Source organism: Trichoderma breve, chromosome 2, assembly GCF_028502605.1.
Source record: "Trichoderma breve strain T069 chromosome 2, whole genome shotgun sequence".
NCBI classification, from domain to species: domain Eukaryota; kingdom Fungi; phylum Ascomycota; class Sordariomycetes; order Hypocreales; family Hypocreaceae; genus Trichoderma; species Trichoderma breve.
Window position 1 is genome coordinate 3,580,820 of NC_079233.1, and position 18,777 is coordinate 3,599,596.

The 18,777-nt window shown below is 53.1% G+C and overlaps 5 protein-coding genes across 5 annotated transcripts; 2 read left to right on the top strand and 3 right to left on the bottom strand.

Annotated features, from left to right (window-relative positions):
- Positions 1 to 1,364: 1,364 nt before the first annotated feature.
- On the top strand, positions 1,365 to 3,614 carry T069G_03291 (fungal zn(2)-Cys(6) binuclear cluster domain-containing protein; the record flags this gene model as incomplete). Its single annotated transcript, XM_056170501.1, has 1 exon — positions 1,365 to 3,614. The coding sequence occupies one exon, from the start codon at positions 1,365 to 1,367 to the stop codon at positions 3,612 to 3,614; it is 2,250 nt and encodes a 749-aa protein (XP_056031393.1).
- Positions 3,615 to 4,995: 1,381 nt separating this feature from the next.
- T069G_03292 (protein kinase domain-containing protein) lies at positions 4,996 to 7,378 on the bottom strand (the record flags this gene model as incomplete). Its single annotated transcript, XM_056170502.1, has 4 exons — positions 4,996 to 5,208; positions 5,315 to 6,840; positions 6,919 to 7,050; positions 7,357 to 7,378. The coding sequence occupies 4 exons, from the start codon at positions 7,376 to 7,378 to the stop codon at positions 4,996 to 4,998; spliced, it is 1,893 nt and encodes a 630-aa protein (XP_056031394.1).
- Positions 7,379 to 8,707: 1,329 nt separating this feature from the next.
- T069G_03293 (peptide methionine sulfoxide reductase domain-containing protein) lies at positions 8,708 to 9,404 on the top strand (the record flags this gene model as incomplete). Its single annotated transcript, XM_056170503.1, has 2 exons — positions 8,708 to 8,975; positions 9,055 to 9,404. The coding sequence occupies 2 exons, from the start codon at positions 8,708 to 8,710 to the stop codon at positions 9,402 to 9,404; spliced, it is 618 nt and encodes a 205-aa protein (XP_056031395.1).
- A 468-nt stretch (positions 9,405 to 9,872) lies between these two features.
- T069G_03294 (inhibitor of apoptosis-promoting bax1 domain-containing protein) lies at positions 9,873 to 10,968 on the bottom strand (the record flags this gene model as incomplete). The annotated part of the gene is made up of 2 exons (XM_056170504.1): positions 9,873 to 10,359; positions 10,430 to 10,968. The coding sequence occupies 2 exons, from the start codon at positions 10,966 to 10,968 to the stop codon at positions 9,873 to 9,875; spliced, it is 1,026 nt and encodes a 341-aa protein (XP_056031396.1).
- An 814-nt stretch (positions 10,969 to 11,782) lies between these two features.
- Positions 11,783 to 14,755, bottom strand: T069G_03295 (unstructured region on cNMP-binding protein domain-containing protein; the record flags this gene model as incomplete). Its single annotated transcript, XM_056170505.1, has 1 exon — positions 11,783 to 14,755. The coding sequence occupies one exon, from the start codon at positions 14,753 to 14,755 to the stop codon at positions 11,783 to 11,785; it is 2,973 nt and encodes a 990-aa protein (XP_056031397.1).
- Positions 14,756 to 18,777: the final 4,022 nt, after the last annotated feature.

An 18,777-nucleotide genomic window follows, 5' to 3' on the forward strand; every position in this document is an offset into this window, starting at 1 on the left:
GTTTGTCACGCTGCCTCTCCCGTGGGGTAAAAGGCGAGGGCTGGAGCTAAACCCAAGACTAGCAGATGGCTAGCAACAATATGCTGGCGATGCGGGGGTATACGAAGAATTTGATGTGGCTCGATGGGCTGCACAAAATGGGCAGATAGATGGGTGAGGTTTGGAGGCGGACGGCGAGACACACAGACCACCTCGTTTATTTTGGTCCGGCGTATTCGCCTCTTTGCATTTCGTAAACATTGATGCCGTAGAGTAACAGCATGGATGATGATGACCATCGCATTCACGTTGCACAGTCGAGATGAAATCTGCCGAAGCCGGGCCTGTGCGCCCGTCGGGAGTTTTGGCACATGCATCACAACGGGAGGCGGTAACATCCGAGTTCTGGAGAGAGACGGGATGACACCGTGGTACTGCAATAACAGAGTGCCAGGTAGGTAGTACGAGTAAGTATTGTAGCATGCAATAACAGATGAAGGGTGACAAGAACAAGGACCAGGACCAGGACAAGGACGGCAAGGTATCGAAATAGAATTAGAAAAAAAAAGGTTGAAGAGATCAAAACCGACGGCGAATCGGAACTGAAACGCGCAAGCCAAGTACTATTACTCATGTACCCTGCCGGGAGCGGGGAAACAAACCGCCAGACAGGGAAAAAAGACGAAGAAAAAATTCTGCTCCCTGCCGAGATCAAAAGTAGCCTATCCATCCAACGTTTTCTTCACTAACCGCCTTTTGATACTATTACTCACACAACCACAACCACGACCACGACCACTACGAGCCATGGATACTATGCCGCCTTTTAATATTAAATCCCACAGCAAATCGGCCGACGCCTCTCTGGTTGGCCCGGCGCTACTCCGAAATCGAGTCGACGCACGAAACGAGCCGGTGCGCCTTTCGGTTGAATATCGATCGGCCCAGGAATAGCGGCCCTTGGCACCCCCTACAACCAGCCCCAGAGCCTCTGCAACCCCCCCAAAAGTGCCCCAAAGTCCCCAGACTGCCCCGGACTCGCCCCCCCTCCTTTTCGGCTCCATGCCCTGCAGCGGCCCTGCAGAGCCCTGCAATGCCCTGTCGAGCCGCTAACGAGCTTTAGGGCTCCCCCAGACCTGTGGGCGGCTAAAACAACCTGCCGTGGCCCAACCTGAATCATAAAGGACAAGGAGCCACCTGACAGCCGGTAGCATCGATCGCGCCTTGCTAGCATCACGTTCAACTCACCACCGAGACTCCCCGAGCCAACTTCTCCCCTCATCCGCAGCCGCATCATCGCGACTCTTTCGTCTGCCTCGAGTCTTAGTCGAACCCGGCCTGAAGTGGCCCTCCGCGGCCCTGTGCTGTGCATGCCGCCACCCGCAATGCCGCCGTCTCACCCAGCTTCAGCTCCAGCGCCAGGGCCACAGGCCGCCCAGCGACAGGAGCCACTGCCCTTTCTCGCAACGGCCCTCTCATATACGGGCGCTTCTGGGCCTGGCTCTGCTTCCTCGGGAGGCTCAGGTACAGGTCCGGGTACAGGCACCGGCACGGGCTCGGGCATAGGTAGCTTCTCTATCAATGGTAACGGCGTGGCTGGTACTCATGCCGCCAACGCCATGGCGCGTCCTCCTGGCCAAGCTGCCTCGCCTCTGTCCATGGCCCTCGCCCCGGATGTCGACGACCTGGATGCCGACGGCGACGTCAACGCCAACGGTCCACAGTCGCCGGCAGACGCCGCCGGCATGAACCGCCGTCCGGGGAAGCGTCCGGCAGCCCGCGGCACGGCCTTCTATCCCCGGAAGCGAGCCAACACGGCCTGCCAGGTTTGCAGAGCCCGCAAGACCAAGTGCGACAACAAGAAGCCCGCCTGTAGCTACTGTGTCAGCGTCGGCGCCACGTGCATTCAGTCCCCAGTGGATCTGTCAAGCTTCGACCCCGCCAGCCTGAAGATCCTCGATCGTATCGACGAGCTGGAGCGTCTACTGCGGCATGCTGTGCCCTTGCCTGGCGCTGCCGACGCTGCGGCGCCACTGTCGGCTCTCGCTCCGGCTCCAGGCTCGGCCCTCTCCAGCCAACACCGGCTGCCCCCACTCTCGCGATCCAGGGCGTTTGACAGCGCCGGCGGCGGAATCCACGGCCAGAGTTCCAGTGTGAGCAGCCTCTCGGGGCTCAGGAATCCAGATGATGAGCTGGATCTCACCAGCCTGCTGCCTCAGCGTGTGGATCACATCCTGCAGTGGCCAGCTTTCCAGAATTCCGGTACCCACCACCATTCGCCAGCCTCATTTCGCGCCCCTCCCGATGCCATCGCAACCCCTCCTTCGGGGTCGGCCTCGCTGGCTGGCCTCATTGATATGGATTCCCATCGCATATACAGATTGCTGGACAACTTTTTCCTCCACATCCATTGCAAGAACCCCATCCTCGACGAGGTCTTGGCCCGCCGCATGGTCCTCAACGCCTTTCTGGACGGCATAGACTGGTCTCCCGCCTCGTGCCTTGCCCTCATAATATGCGCCTTGGGCTGTATTGCCACGCCCTTTGGCCCCAGTGGGGAAACCAAACTGGGCACCCAGACCTACAACGACTCTCAAATCTTCTTCCAAGCCGCCCAGAAGCGTATCGGCATCTTGCTTGTGCGCTCCGACATTGTGGGGGCGCAGTGTCTGTTCCTGTCGGGCATCTACCTCATGATGGTCTTCCAGCCCGTCTACGCTTGGCGCTTCTTCTCTCAGGCTTTGGCCGCCTGTCAACATTTCCCCTTTTTGGCTCGAGCCCAGAACCTCAACACCTCTCTGGATGCCATGGAGATGGGTCGCCAAGACACCCAAGAGCAAGCCGTCTATTGGTCAGCGTGGAAGTCAGAACGAGAGCTACGACAGGAGCTAGACCTTCCTGATTTCGATATCCTCCACTCTGGCAGCACTTTATATCCGCCCTTCTTCCCCGCACCACCGGTTGCCCCGGCCGAGTCTCCGGATGGGCCCGATACCGAGACCCAGCGTGCTCGTGCCGCCTGGCTCTTCTACCTGGCGGAGATCTCGCTCCGTCGCCTCACCAGCCGTCTCTCCAGAGAGGCGCTAGACCTTCGTCAGCGCTATGCCTCTGACTCCATGTTGATAGACATGCTTTTGGACATGATGCCCGAGTACGAGGCCCAGATCCGAGAATGGTCGGACAGCCTCCCCGCGGACCTCTCCATTCACACTCCTGTGGAGGAGGACGGCATTTGTCGGTCGGTTCTCCGAGGGCGGATGATTAACTTGTTTGAGCAGATATACTGGCCCTTTGTCATGGCCAGCATCAGTGCTCACACCGCGAGGCGTCCGGTCAAGCCTGCCGTGGCAGAGTTTGCCAAAAGAGGGTTGGAGACGCACATGCACCAGGTGCATGTAAACAAGCCCGGCTTCCACCACCGACACCATGGAAGCATGTTCATGATACGAGCCTGTACACGGAGTGCTTTGGTTCTATTGGCGGCCGCCAAAGCCGGTTGCGCGATGCCCACTGACTGGGAGGATTCTGTTTACAAGACTGTCGGCATGTTAGCATATTGGGAGGATGAAGATCGAGACTTGATACATTGGAGATCAACGTTGGAGCGAGAGCTTGCCCTTGCTCGTCATGAATGACCCAAAAGCGATACCTCTTATGTTGATTTTATTTCTCTCACATGTTTTAACACTTTCCTATATCTTTTCAATATTTTTCATTTTAATGACAGACATTTCTACTTGTCTGAACCGGGCCGTCAAGGTGGCTTCTTTCTCCTCTTCTCCTCTTGTCCCCATCCCTCTCTCTAAAGTCGGTGAGACAATACGACATGAGCACATGCCACACAGTCGCAGTGTGTCAACGGCCACATGGCTTTTCGCCTCGTACAGCCAGAATCAAGCATGACGCATGCAAGGACGTGACGAAAACCAGGATCAAGGGTCGTCGGTACGGGTGCCAGCCTTTGGCTCAACGTTTAAGCGGCATCTTGGTTTGGCAACTGTAACACACTGGTGGCCGGAGTTTTTCTTGCGTGGCTTGCATTACTCCGTACACGTAACGAATCGTTCGGTGATGCGGTGATGCGGTGAGGTGCGGCGTCGGGGAGTGTCGCCTCAGTCAGCTCCGCGCTAGTGACCAACATTTATTCGACTTGTTGCCCCGGATTGTGGCCATGGATCGCGGCCCTTTGCGAGATGCCCTCAGCTGAGCTCTTCGGATAATCCGTTGCTCGTTTGCGAGATGAAGAGATGGATTCGATGACAGGATCATGGGATCACATGGACTACCCCGACTTTTCATGTGTCCTAGTGCGACAAAGAGGCCGACGGCGTTGTGCGATTACGGCGGTTGTGATTGAATGGGATTGAGCTCTCTTGATCCCCTCGCCCTTTCGCTCCATCTCCTTCTTTTTTTTCTTGCTCTCGTGTTCTCGTGTTTTCTTAGCCGACGTTTGAATGAAATGACGATCGAATGATTCAACGGCCGATGAGCGAATGATCTTTTGACCTGTTTGTTTTTCTCTCGCTCGATAGTTCACCCCTATCACCTATGCTGGATCAGTTAGTTTTGATTTTCGCTTGATTTACAAGACGAGAATGATTTATCCAGGCCTTTAAACCTCACGTTTCCAATCTCTACGATTTGCGTGTTTGATTTTCAACAATTTTTGGAAGCAGGCATTTTTCAGGCAAACATGGTTTGGTTTATGCTAAATGAAGCAACAGTGTCATCACACAAGATTGTATATGTATATATAAAAACAAAGAGCAAACAAAAGTCTTTCGTACAAAATGCAACGAAACCCGCCTTTACTCCCAAAATTTCCACCTATGCGACCGAATCCATGCTCGATGCGTTGCCGACACGTCTACGTGCCGTCGAAGTTCCCCCCTTATAAAAAAGCCAAAGCCAAAAAGCCAAATCGAGAGCGAGAAGAAAAGAGGAGCAGAAGAAGATCAAAGAAGAAAAAAAATGAAGAAACTCAATCAGGCATGGCGTCCCTACTCCTTTACCATCTTACCTCCGTCCCCGCGTCTCAGAGGCCTCTAGGAAGGACGGATCCTTAATACTGCCTCCTGCGTCGTCTAGTCCCGCGACTGGTCTGTTGTAGCTAAAGTTGACAAACTGGTCCTGCATCGTCTTTGACAACACAAAGTCGTCGGGCACGGAGTCTTGGGCGGGCTCGTTTTTGAAGATTTCGTCGACGTTGCTGACGTCGGAAGCACTGGCCTGCCATTCACAACCGTCTGTCAGAATAGGTTCGGGAAGAGGAATCTGGCCCCTGGGTTACACAGGGGCCTCATGATGGGTCAGTTGGGGGAAGACTTAGACTTACCACGTTGGGTTTGAACGTCGGTTCGTATTTGCGCTGCAGAAGCTTCTTCCAGTCGATGCCGTGGAAAAACGGGTGCGACTTGATCTCGGTAGACCCGTTGACTCCCAATCTCTTGTTCGGGTTGCGATCCAGGAGCTTTGTCAGGAGGTCTCTGGCCGCGGGGGGCACGACATCGTAGCCGGGGAAGTTGAGAGGGGCCGTTAGAATCTTGCGATACATTTCGTTTGTGTTCTCGTCATAGAACGGCGGCAGACCCGTTAACATCTCGTACAGCAGCACGCCTAGCGTCCACCAGTCGACTGTCTTGCCGTAGCCCTCGCCTTTGAGCAGCTCTGGTGCTAGGTATTCGGGGGTTCCGACAAAGGTATTAGTGGAATCCTCATCCTTCATCTCTAACTTGCAGAGCCCAAAGTCACAAAGAGCAATGTGGCCCTGGTAATCGAGGAGGATGTTTTCGGGCTTTAAATCTCGATAGATGACGTTGAAGCCGTGCAGACACTCAAGCGCGCAGAGCAGTTCTGCTGTGTAGAAGCGGGAGCGGTTAATGTCGAAGCGTCCTTCTTTAGATAGATGGAAGAATAACTCTCCGCCGTTGACAAAGGCCAGCACGAAGTAGAGCTTTTCGGGAGACTGGAAGCTGAACTTTAACGGAACGATGAACGGGTTGTTGATTTGGGCGAGCACGGAACGTTCCGCGAGCGTGTGCGTCACTTCGGACCGAGTGATGATTTTAGCCTTTCGGATCGTCTTGATGGCGTAGATGCGGCCGGTGTCCTTCTTCCGAACCTGCATGACCTTTCCAAAGCTACCCTTGCCAACCAGAGTGAGGAGATCAAAGTCGTCGATGGTGAGCTTGCCGACGCGGTTTTCGACGAAATTAACGCCAATCTGAAGTTTACCTGTTCCATTTTGTAAGTCAAACCAGCCCAGCCCGCTAAAGGCCTGACCCTGCTGCGGTTTCTCGGCCTGGCCCTTTTTGCCCGCTTGCGCGGCATCGGGAACGGCTTCAAATCTGGGATTCACGCGGACGGCTCCCAAGAAAATGTCCTGGGTCCTGCCTGTGCCTGCAGCAGCCGCCGGGTTTCTCATGAAGAGCTGGACGGTCAATTCGCCAACACGGGACACGTCAAACTTGTACTGGGTATTGGAACCAGCCCAGACAGGGTTCTCGGGGTTTCCATCAACAGAGTTGATGAAGACCTGGTTCTTGTCGAAATCCACCAGAGCGTACGGCATGTACTTGCCCGACACACGGCCGTGGTTGGTCGGGATGCCCTTGAAGCCCGACCCGGAGGACGTCTGCGGCCTGTCGAGGCTGCCAGAAAAGGCAGAGGCGTTTCGAGTAGATGCCCCCGTGCGCGTAGAGCCACTCAGCGCATCTCCGGCAGAGTGGGCGCCGGTCGAGTGGCCCGCTGACAGGGCATCTTGATATTCTTCGGGGAGGGAGAGGCCGCGGGCTTCGTAGAGGGTGAGGACGAGGATGCCAGGTTTCGCGGGCTTTATTACGGGCGCCTGTGTGAGGTCCTCTATTGGACGGGAGAGAGGAAACACAAAGTTAGACAATATGATTAAAGAAAAGAGGGAAATGTGTCTGATGGACGTACCGGAGGCTCTCGCATCGGCGATGCTGTTGACGTCAGACGGGGTGGTGGCACCACTCTTATCCTTGGCCTTGTCTTTGTCCTTGGTAGAGGGTGTCGATGATTTCGAGAAGCCCAAGTGGGTTTCTTTGAGCTCTGTAGAGTGTCATCCGTCAGCAGGAAGAAGGGAAGAGAATATGGCCACGGAGACATTATGTGGATTGGTGGATCAACTGGCTGGAGGCCGAGGCTGGGGGGTAAGGCTGAGGATATTCAGGGTTTGGCGTCCGGCCACCAGACCAAGTCTTTGCGCACAGACAAAGCAAGCAGACACGCTGGCAGATTTTGACCGATTGAACATGATGACGATGAGCAGAACGACAGAGACGGACATCTAGATACCCAAAGACGCAGCCAAGCCCGGCCGGGATGGGGGAATGCAGAGCAAATCGCCAAACTCACTTTTGGTCAGGTTCCAAGACATGGTTTGCACCAGCGCAGCGAGGCTGGACGATCCAGCAGGGTGAAGGAGTTTGGAGTCGTCCGAATGCGAGCTGCGACTTGGGATTCGAATCTGGGATTACTGGAATACAAGCCTAGACTTGTGATTCGATCTCGAGATTTGGAATAAATCGGGGGGGTGGGCGCAGGATTCGAGGTTCAGGTTCGGGATGGGAGTTTGGTGATTGGAATCAAAATGGAATTGGCTTTCGGATCAGGTTTGATTTGATGCAATGTGACGGCGGCCACTGACGCGGGAGCGGGGGGGAAGCGGCACAGGGGCTGCGAAGCGGGGGTTGGAGGCCTGTGAGGCGCTGGAAGGAGAGCCCTGGAGTGCTGTGGCGCGACTTTGCAGCGGGCGTTGGCTACTGTGTGTTCATGTTATGGTGCGCGGACCAGCGTAGAGTTTGATTGATTCCAATTTGCAGCAAGACTGGGCGGATTGGAGGTGAATTGACTTTTCAGATTATGCGCAACAGTGTTCCAGTACAGTATGAGTATGAATCATGACTTGTACTATTATCATTTCTCAAATACAGAGTCGAGAGTTCTAAGTAGTGATTGCACTGCCTCGTGATGACGATTTCGTTCAAGGTCAAGCGATAAAATGGAATTTGATCATCACTTCATCCAACAGCAGCAACCAGCTTTAATACCCTTGTTTAGTGCTCATGCACAGCAACCCTCACGTCCCAAATCGCAAGCTCCAGCTCCAGCTCCAGCATCAAAAGCCACTCAAAATACGGGGTGCATAATCAATCAATGCCTCAACAAGGTACAATGTAATCCTTAGGAATCCATCCCCCTGAACAAAAAGCAGCTCCAAATCCCCCACATCATACTCAAAACGTCCCATCTCATATCCCAGTACAGACTAAACAGTTTACGAAGAAACCGCGGCCCGGGATTTGTCATTGCCGTTCTCTCTCACTCTCACCTTTTTTCTCACTAGTACCAAGTTGGGCGAAGGGGTCCAATTGCGTCATGCACGCGATGCTCAGAAACTGGAGCCGAATCGATGGAATATTTTTTCCTAGCCCCTCATTGGGAACTTTTTTGTCATTTTGTGTGTCTAGACTCGATTGAACCTTTTTATTGTAATTATTTTTACTCTTTTGTTTTTTTCCTTTTCCTTGTTTGTAATACAGTCTCGAGGGGGAGAATTATATAACATAACAATTACACCCTATTTAAATCCAAGCCTCTTTTCCCCAACTATACCTTCAACCAACCAAACTCACAAACCCCTCCTCCAGCAAACCAACTTCCACACAACCACTCACAACTTACACCACCACAACAATCGCCCATCATGATCTTTAACATCTTCTCCCGCCTCGCCCGTCCCTTCACCACCGCCTCCCGCCTCTCCGTCGCCCCGGAATCCTCCTCCGCAGCCGCTTCCACCATCCCCGAGGGCGCCCAGCGCTGCACCGTCGCCGCCGGCTGCTACTGGGGCACCGAGCACCTCTACCGCAGACACTTTTCCGGCAAGGGCCTGATTGACGCAAAGGTTGGCTTCATTGGTGGTGATTTGGACAACCCGACGTACCGCGCCGTTTGTGGCGGAAAGACTGGTCGTAAGTTATACACAACTCTGATGATATATAACACAAACAAATCAAACCTCAAAACTTCAATACTCACACGTATAAGCAGACGCCGAGGCCGCAGAGCTCATCTTCGACCCAACCCAAGTCTCCTACCGCCAGCTCCTCGAGTTCTTCTACCGCATGCACGACCCTACAACCCTCAACGCCCAGGGCCCGGACACCGGCCCCCAGTACCGCTCCGCCATCTACTTCCACTCCCCCGAGCAAGAACAAATCGCCCGCGAAGTCACCGAAAAGGCAAACGCCCAGTGGTGGGGCGGCAAGATCGTCACCGAGATTGCGCCCGCGGGACAGTGGTGGACGGCCGAGGAGTATCACCAGCTGTATCTTGAGAAGAACCCTTCGGGTTATGAGTGCCCGAGCCACTTCTTGAGGCCGTTCAAGGACCTCGAGTAGAGTTTTGGAGACGAAGGTGAAAGAGGTGAGACGAGGGAGAGAGAGGTGAGATGAGGGAGAGAGAGGGGAGGGGAATCATGGACAAGATGAAGGAAACTTGTCTGTGAGCGATACGTAATTCAACATTCTTCACAGTATACCCATTTGTATATATATTCGCACATTCACAGCGCACTCATTGCAAGTTCAACCAAAGGGGTCATGTAGTTTTAATCAATACACTACAACAATTGAATATTATTTTTCATTTCATTTTTATTAATTTTTTTATACATATTTTTTTCTCTTTCAATTCCTTCACTTATTTATACAGTGGAAGCGCTTTGCTCCCGTAGAGAAGAATTTCATAAATAATTCATCCAATGAGCGGAGTGTATAACCTCTCGCAACCAAGTTTTTTTCTTAGAGAAAGAAAAAATTAATCCAAGAAACAACCCCCGCAATCAATAGTCTCCGCGCTCCATTCCTCTATTTTCTGCGGTTCTGGTTCAGCATCAGAATCTGCACCATGCGGATGAAAATGTTCAAAAAGTCCAGCTCCAGCGAGATGCTCTCGTTGACGGGATCCCGCTTAATCACTCCGGCCTGCGCAAGGCGAGCGTGGTGCAGCACCTTTTGCACATCGTACAGCGTGAAGCCGCCAAAGACGGCGAGACCTCCGTACAGCCAGATGTTCTCGGTAAAGGCCAGTGTTCGGACGGCGGTGGCGGGGATGATAAGAGGCGCAAGACCAGAGGCGGCAACGATGGCGGCACCGGCCAACAGAGGTCCACCGATGTACAGGTACTTCTCCTGCTTGGCGGTGGCACCGACGACGGACAGCGAGCCCATCATGGCAATGGTGTAGAGACCGGCACGGGCGAGCAGAGGACCAGGGACAAAGGCCAGCAGGGGGGCCACAAAGGCGGCTTGGGTGGCGTTGAAAGCAGTCCAGAGAGCGTACTTGGGGACGTAGCTATTGAATGCGCATGTTAGTAAACCACGCCATTTCCTTCTTTAAAAGCACGACAGGGTTGAATACTCACTTATCGGGGCTAATGGATCGAGTTCCAATCATTGTAGCAAAGCTGAGCGCCAATCCTCCCAGTCCAACAACCCACGGGTTCGTCACCATAAGTCGGTACACAAATCCAGTCTGCACCATCTGTCTCGCCGTCAATCCGATGATACCAACGCCGAGACCCGTGTGCAAAAATGTGTTGTTCAGATACTCCCGCTCAAAAAGCGGCATGCCCCCATCCTCTCTCGTCTCGCGGTTGAAGACGGCATTGATGGCAACCAGCGTACCGCCAAAGATGGCGCCTCCGACGAGCAGCTTTCGCAGCCCTGTTCCGCTCGCCGCCGCCTGGTGTCGGGTAGAAGCCTCCTGATAATATGATCGTGCGAAGCCATGGCGAGTCGTCGCTGATGCCACGCGGGAGGTGAAGAAGGCGCTGGTGGGCTTGGGCGTCTGGTGATGGAAGCTTCGCATCGACGTCCGGAACGCAGATTTCGAGAGTGCAGGGAGCAGCCGCTGCTGCGCAATGCGCGCGGGGCCCTGCTGAATGCTCAGCGTAAATGACATCGCTGGGACAACTAGTCCTTGTGATTTGGCGAGATGTTTGTTCTGTGTCGATACACGGTGATTGATGTGAAGAGCAATGCAATGGTTTGTCCAATGCGGGGAGATGGTAGTTTGGGTGAATTATATGAGTAAGAAACTCTTTGCCGCCGGCTCCAGAATAATATACAGCTCTCGTCGCAGTAAAGCCGGGCCATGACGTTGGCCGGATACCTGCGCTACCTAAATCCGTGTCACGTGTTGGAAGCCTGTAGAAAGCTCCGGCAGTGGCGCCGAAGCATCAAGCACAGCTTACAGTAGGCACTCGATTACTAATCCCGCAAGTTTTCCTGTATGGCTTCAATTTCTTGCAGTTTGGACTTGGACTTCGGTACTCCGAACTCCGCCAAAGTCCGCGTGCTTCCTATGTTTTCATCTTGCATCTTGTCAAGCCGTGTTTTTCCTTTCCATTCAATCGTTCAATATGCAATTACGTGTCATCCAAATACATACATGTTCCCATCTAAACTGCCGACCAAAAATGCATCAACAAGGGAGAGATTGTCCAGCCCCAAGTACCCGGCTCATCACCCTTATTTCGTACCCATTTGTTTTGTAATATAGCCATCCAGAGAAGAAAAATCAACCAGTAAAAGCTCCCCGTCATGCCCCTTCCATGAATGTGAATAGATACATGTTGTTTGATGCTATAAAGTACACCTCGTACAAAAAGAAAACCCCCCTCATAAAACATCAAGATGGATAGTCATGCTGTCGCTAATAATACGAATAACAATGATGATGGTGGTGATAATGATGACCATGTTGATAAGTCACATCATCTAAGCCCGTCGGTTCCCTTTTCAATCACAAACTTGACAGGCGGCCTCCTTTTCTTGCCCATAAGGGTAGCGCCAGGCCTCGGGAAGAAGCTTGGTGTGGTAAGCATCGCTACACTCATCTTCCGTGGCGTTGGCAAGTCCCCAAGCATGCTGTCAAACGCTGTCGTAGGCCAGCTGTTCACTGATGTCAGCTCCATCTTTGCGGTCCGGCTGTCGAACCCCCATTTCGAAACACTGCCTGCTCGAAGCCAGGGCTCAAGGTTGCGGCACTGGCTGACATCAACCCACTTAAGACGTGTGCAGCCCCTGAGGATGTATTCCAGCCCTTTGCCCGTCACGCGGACACATCCACGAACGCTCAGGCCTTCGAGCTCGTTAAGATGCAGGGCGACGCTCTCCAAGCTGCCATCGCTCACGGCACTGCCGCAGAACGCCAGCCTGAGCTCTTTCAGCTTCGGCAGGCCAAGAGCGACAACCTCTGTTGCCGTGTCGGAGAGCGCGCAGCAAAAGGACAAGTCGAGGTGGGTCAGGTTCTTGGCTGCGTTGACAAGTGCTACGATGGCATTGTCAGAGAGATAGGTGCAGTCCGCCAAGCACAGTTGAGTCAGCTTCTCGAATTTGAACTGAGCCCACGACTGAAACCCTGCGTCCGTAATCGATGTGCAACGTGTGAGAGATAGAGACTCGAGCCGGCTCGAAGCATGGGCGGCGAGATGGCCCATTGATCGATCAGTAATGTGTTTGCAGTATGACAGATTCAACGTGTTCAGCTTGGAGCAACCAATAACCGTTCCTGGTGCTGGCATAGTAGGCGAAGGTTGTTGGGCGGCCTTCTCCTTTGCCTTCTTCCCCGAGCTCGATATCACAACCTTGCTGCTGCTCACAGGCGGCGGCTCGGGAACAACCCATCCGACAACTCGGCCAAGGAGATTGTCTCCGACTTTTCGGCAGTTGCTCCAGTCAACTTCCCTGAGGCCTTTGGCGTTTTCGCTCATTTCGAGAATTTGGTTTGCCGAAACATCCCACAGCGAGCGCATCCTCCACTTCTGCACATTCTTACCACAGGTCCGCCACAGCACGGAAAATCCTTCGTCAGTGATGTGGAAGCAATTATTCAGATCCATGACGAGAGCCCTGGTTCCAACAAAGGGAGCGATACTGTCGATGATAGCTTGGTCTGTCACCCTCCTGTTATAGTGGGAGAGGTCGACATATGTGCACAGCTTTGGGGACGTAGTGAGGAGCGTCTTCCAGTGAGAACAGACACGCCGCAGCCTCAGCAGTTCGCCAACTTCGGCATACTGAAAAATTTGTACCAGAATGTTGTCTGAGATAGATGAAGGCTGAAGAGAATGCGGCCGGTGAGATAGTGTCTTGGCCCGCTTTGCTGGTACATCAGATTCAAAGTCTGGAGCAGTCCAGGCAATGGGAGATGACGGCTGTGCTAACGGGGATCGCGCTCCGTTTTGTCGAGTGGGCGTGGTCGGGGAAGCCTCGGTGGGCGTGGTTGGCGGTGCTATTGAATGGCGCCTTCGATTTCTCAAGTTTTCCATGTCGACACTCAAGAAAGGATCGGGGTCTTTTGGCTCCATGACTTCCGAATCATCCCTAGGAGTCGCAGATATGGGCTTGAGAGGTGTTGCGAAGTTGTCATCAGGAAGGCTGAGCCGGGCGAGTCTCGGCGTGGGGGGATCTGACTTGCTCGTCTTGCCGTGCTGGTCTGCGTCGGCCATGTCGACATCATCGTCACGGTAGTTGTAACGATGCCATGCTGTTTGCTCCACCTGTAGTTTGATATCTGGGGGGCATCGTGTCCATAGCTCATCCAGAGTTTCACCCGGTATCATTAAGCATTCCACTGTCGTGATTGACCTTACCGTTGCCGTCCGCCCACGAGACAGACCCAAGCTAGCAACCTCTCCAAAGTATTGTCCAGTTTTCAGTCGTGGTCTTTTTTGGATCGATCTGGTCAGGCTTTCTGCTTCTTTATCCGTCTTCGGCTGTTGATGAATAACCTCTGCTTCGCCCCGAACAACGAAAAAGATCTCATGACCAGGGGTGCCTTGGCATACTATGTCGGTGAAGGGCGGGTACGTTTTTGGCTGCACGCTTAATCCTAGAAAGTGGAGGATGTCAGGCGGCAGAGAGGTAAAGAGAGGGAGCTCTTTGAGCGTCTTTCGGATATTGACAAAACCGCTACCCAGAGCACTGCCGAGGGCCGGGTCTTCGATTACGCTGGGGCTTGGAGATTTCCGCTTCTTGGACTTGATCACCGCGCCGTCCTTGATCGCGCCAGTCTCTCCAGTCGACACTTCACCCGGGTTCGTAGTGCGTGGAGTGAACTCGCTTTTGGGTGATTTGAGGGATGCGCCACGTTCCAGTCGCTTTTTCTTGAGCACGCTTAGTCTTTCTTGCGCTTCCTGTCGAATCGCCTTCTCCATCTCTGGGAAGCTTGGCATGACCGTTTGAAGGTCTTCCTTTTTCAACACCAGCAACAGGCACTTGGTTCGGGCGACGATGGTGGCGGTCCTGGGCATGTCCATGAGCACTCCGATCTCGCCGAAAAAGGCACCAGCTTTGAGTTCTGCGTAAACGGCCTCGCCGTCTCTCGATGTGACGGCGACAACGCCTCGCACCAGCCAGTACATGGCCTTTGCGTCATCCCCCTCCGTGACAATGTGGTCGTTGGGTCCATGTACTTGCGGTTTCAAGTGATTGCCAATTGCTACTAAAAACTCTTCCGACGCAGAAAGAAAGAGGGGAAAGGCTCTGATGCGATCTACCAGATCCAATGGCATGTCTCTGATGGTCGAGGCGGTAAGCGGGGATGGTCGCATCGGCCGTGTAGGGTTATTTTCGACGTTGAATGACCGGATGAGAGAGACTGGATCTGATTCTGCGCCGTTGCCATGTTGATGTCCCAGCGCCCGATAGTGCGAGGGCGCACTCGGAGAGCGATTGCGTCTCATTGTGATGCTCGGCCGGGTGGGATCTGGGTGCGGCTACCCTTGCAGGGTCGACTTGTTTCAAGGCGCGCTGAAGCCTTTTGCGGTTACCCGCACCGCACGTTCCCAAGCAGCCTCAGAGGTATTGGCTGCTCAGGGCGAGCGTCTCCCACGCTGCCTTGGATTAATCAGTTTTTGCGTGTGTCCGCGAGTTTTAAGTCTTCGCTGCTGAGGTTGGTGCTGTTGTGATAAACCCCGGACCATGCTCTTTCGGATAAGGCTAACGGATGCCCTGCTGTCGCTCATACAGTAGCGGCGGCTTCGCATATATTCTTCGCAACGGAAGTCGTCTACCGACAAGGTTGATACAAACGCTTCGGAATTATGCAGCGGGTAAGCGATATCGGGTTAGGGATGTCGCGGTGATGGCGGCGGTGCCCGACTGTCACCGACTATTTCGTCGAAAGGAGCGAAAGCTGGGAGGTAGTGCAAAGCTTCGCTATGCTGACGTCGGCCCAAGAATGGATGAAAAACGAACCCTCAGCGACCCCGGCCACCGTTTACGGCCACTGGGCTCTGATTCTAGGGCGGAAGCGGTCGCGTGCCGGCAGCCAACAGGCTAGGTCGAGGTCATTAGCAAACAACAACAGCCCAGCAAAGTGGCGGAGAGGTTTCTCACAGAGGATATAGCAATGACAGCGGGCAACGCTATAACGTCAGGAGTGGCCAGTCGAAAGCGTAAAGGGGTGTGTCCAGGCCGTGTCTGCTATGCGACCTCGAGGATTAGTGAGCAGATGAAATCGAGTCCAGGCTGTCGAGTTGGAGAGAAGATGAGGGAGGGTCGAAGGACAGCCAGAGGGTCATTGCGCAAAAGAGACAGACACGCACACACATGCACACACACACCATATTAGACAATCAGGCCGGCTACGGTATGGATGCTGCAGCTTTTTGACGTTGACGTGGGGTAGCTCCAAGCGGTGGGTTTTTTCCAAGGTTGGCGTGGCGAGCTGGCCGTTAGCCTCCACTGGCTTCCAGCGAGCGACAGCCTGCAGAAGCCCTGCAGCACCAAGCAAACAACAGCCGAAATGATGGAAGATCAGCGGCAACCCCGAAAGGAAAATCCCCCCCAAAAAGGACCGCCACGATTTCGAGGGGGTGTGTGCCCAAGTAATGGAACGATGAGACCGGATTGATGAGAGGATGACAGCTTGTCGAGCCTTGTCGAGGCAACGTGTGTACTCGCATGCGCCTGTACTCGCACAAATACAACAGCAGTGGGAAGTACAGGTACTCCGTGCAGCCAACGCAGATGTACTAGCCCAGACAGTGCCCAAGAGCCTCAGGACAGGGCTAGCAAACAACAAGGTTTACGTTGAAATTTCAGATTGATGCGACATCAGATCCATGCAGCGAACAGACGAAATTTTTTGATCCACGTTGCATGCCTTCGACATTTCTGTAGTTGGTATATACACTTTAAGCAGCTCGAACGGCCTGCATCGGGCACTGCGAGTAATGAGAATGCCTTCCTTCTTTTCGGTGAGGGTGCCCTGCTATGCTGGCATTTTATCGTGCCGAAGTTCTAACCAAAGGGAGGCTGGAGCCGAGCTACCGGCTTAATGCCGAAATCTGCATGACGCCAGCGGCGCCAATGCTTTCCATTTCCACAACGAAGGTCCCCTGAGAACGTGGCAATGCTTGCGGCGTTGATTTAAAAAAAAAAAAAAAAAAGGCAAATGACGATTTCGTGCCTATTATGTGAGATGTGTCGAGTTACACGAGTCGATGACATGGCATTTATCTTGATAGAGATCTACCAACCTGTGTGCATCTCGCTTGAAACACATGGTGGATTAGATTGTTAACCGAAGCCTCGCAGAATCCCTAGAGATCCGTCTAATGGCACCCTACCTAGCAAGCCAAGAATACATGTCCAGATCAACACAGCAGGTAGATGTACCTACATGCGCAACCACCGTTCAATGAAACGCCACCACGATCCTTCAAGGCTGACATGCACAAGACATCGAGTCTCTTCTAATCAACTAGACAGTGTTTGCTGGCCATTCAATTGTATTTTGGATCCCTGTGTTGCACCACCACGCACTCACTAATTACGGCGCCGTTGCCACGCACCGCTGCATCCGAGTCTGCAGAGTCGAGTGCTTGACTGAGTCAAGGTGTACAGGTACTACAGGTTTAGTACGGCTTCTTACCGCACGCGGCGCTAAATGATCCATGCGCTCGGGATGGAACTGAGCATAACGCATGGACCAGGGGCCCTAGCAAGAAGAAGAGATACAGAAGAATGTTGGAAGCCTAGCTGCTAGAAGGCCCTTCTGAGCCCCCATGACCCTTGTGCTGTTCGGGTGTCTCTTTTGCAGCTAGCCATCGCGCGGATCTCACAGCAAGGATTCATATACGAAGGAGCTATCTGTTTTTTTTAGAAGGAAACAATAATAAACAAGAAAAAGGAAATCAGAGCTCGACGAAAGAAGAACAGGGGAATAGAAACGGCATCGTAGATACATATTCCCCGTGCCTTGCCGTAATATTACGCGTGCCTTGCATATTCCTCCAGAAGCCAAGCCGCATGCGCACCCTTTCCGCGCTCCCTCCTAACCGTACTGCTACCACATGCACCTAGGACAAGCGTTCCGTAGCGATGCTGACCTGGGCTTAATCGTGCATGTACGGCTCGGTATATAAATAGAGCAACTCGAGCCATTCCTACCTGGGCAGTTCCAAGCATTAGCACTCACTCACCGGAATCGAATTTCAAGGCCATATCTTTTTCTTACTTGGTGCCAGGTAGCACTGCACTTGGCTGTTCGGCATGCACGACTGTACGCCTTTTGACGGCGAAATTGGAGAATAATCTCCGTCTGACATACAAAGATCCAATGGCGGAGTCCCCATGTGGGATAAGCACAGGTACGAGTACAGGTATGTCTCAAGTTGAGCTGTTTACTTCAGACACCACCAAATTCGTCCATGCCGCATTACAACACACTTACCTGCCTTACCTTTACCTTGGGTTTCATCATTGACATCACCCACAGCACCGCTTTCCTCTCACCCTCATTTCTGTTTCATCTTACCGTAGCCGTACAGAATCTAATCTCATCATGGGACTTGATATCATTCTGCCATGTACATCGTGTCAGCGCACTTGCGCACACGTCGAAAAGGGGGCCAAGAAAAGCGCCCCCAAGCTGACTAGAGGCCTCCTCATCGTACCTGCCCTTTCATATTCTGCCGACAATCCCACATCCAGTTGTTTTTGACCGCCCCGGCTTGTTTTGTTTGCCAGTTTGAGCTTATCAATCGGTTATTTTCCTTTTCTCCTCTTTGGCTTCCTTGTTTGTCAAAGTCCGATTTGCACTCGTCATCATCCGCAAATTTTTCACATCCGTTCCTGGCCTTGACTCAAATGGGCCGACCTCTCTAAGTTCTTACCGGATGGACCCATTGATGGATCGATCAGATCATTGGCGGAGGAAGAGATCAAATGGGTGTTTCGGCACTGCATTTCTCGAAAAGGGGGCACGGCATGTAATCAGTCAGTCAGTCAGTCATTGTGATTCATATCCTCTTCATTCAGTTGGTAGATCCCAGTAGCTCTACGGGATCATCATTTACTAAAATGGCACAGGTTGTACAAAGAGTATGAGTACACGTACAACCGAAAATGAGAAGGAAATCCTTCGTGAGCCGCCCAGTGGCAGCCCAGGTGCAAATGCATCGCCAATCAAATTGGGTCATTGTCAACATACCATGCCCACGTCTTCGGAGATTTCCGAACTACCAAGCATGCATCCAACCGCTTTTCATCTTGTCCTCCGTAGATCCTTGAACCGTCTCTCGGCTTCACATGTAACCATCGCATCATTTCTATTTTGCAGCTTCCCAGTCGGGGCCTTTAACCCAGCCTGCGACCAAAACAGAGGCCCTAAAAATAATAACCGGGCTCCCTTGAACACATAATCATTCACCCAACGCCGCGGATGTGGTTCCGTAACTCAAACAGACTCCCCCTGCCG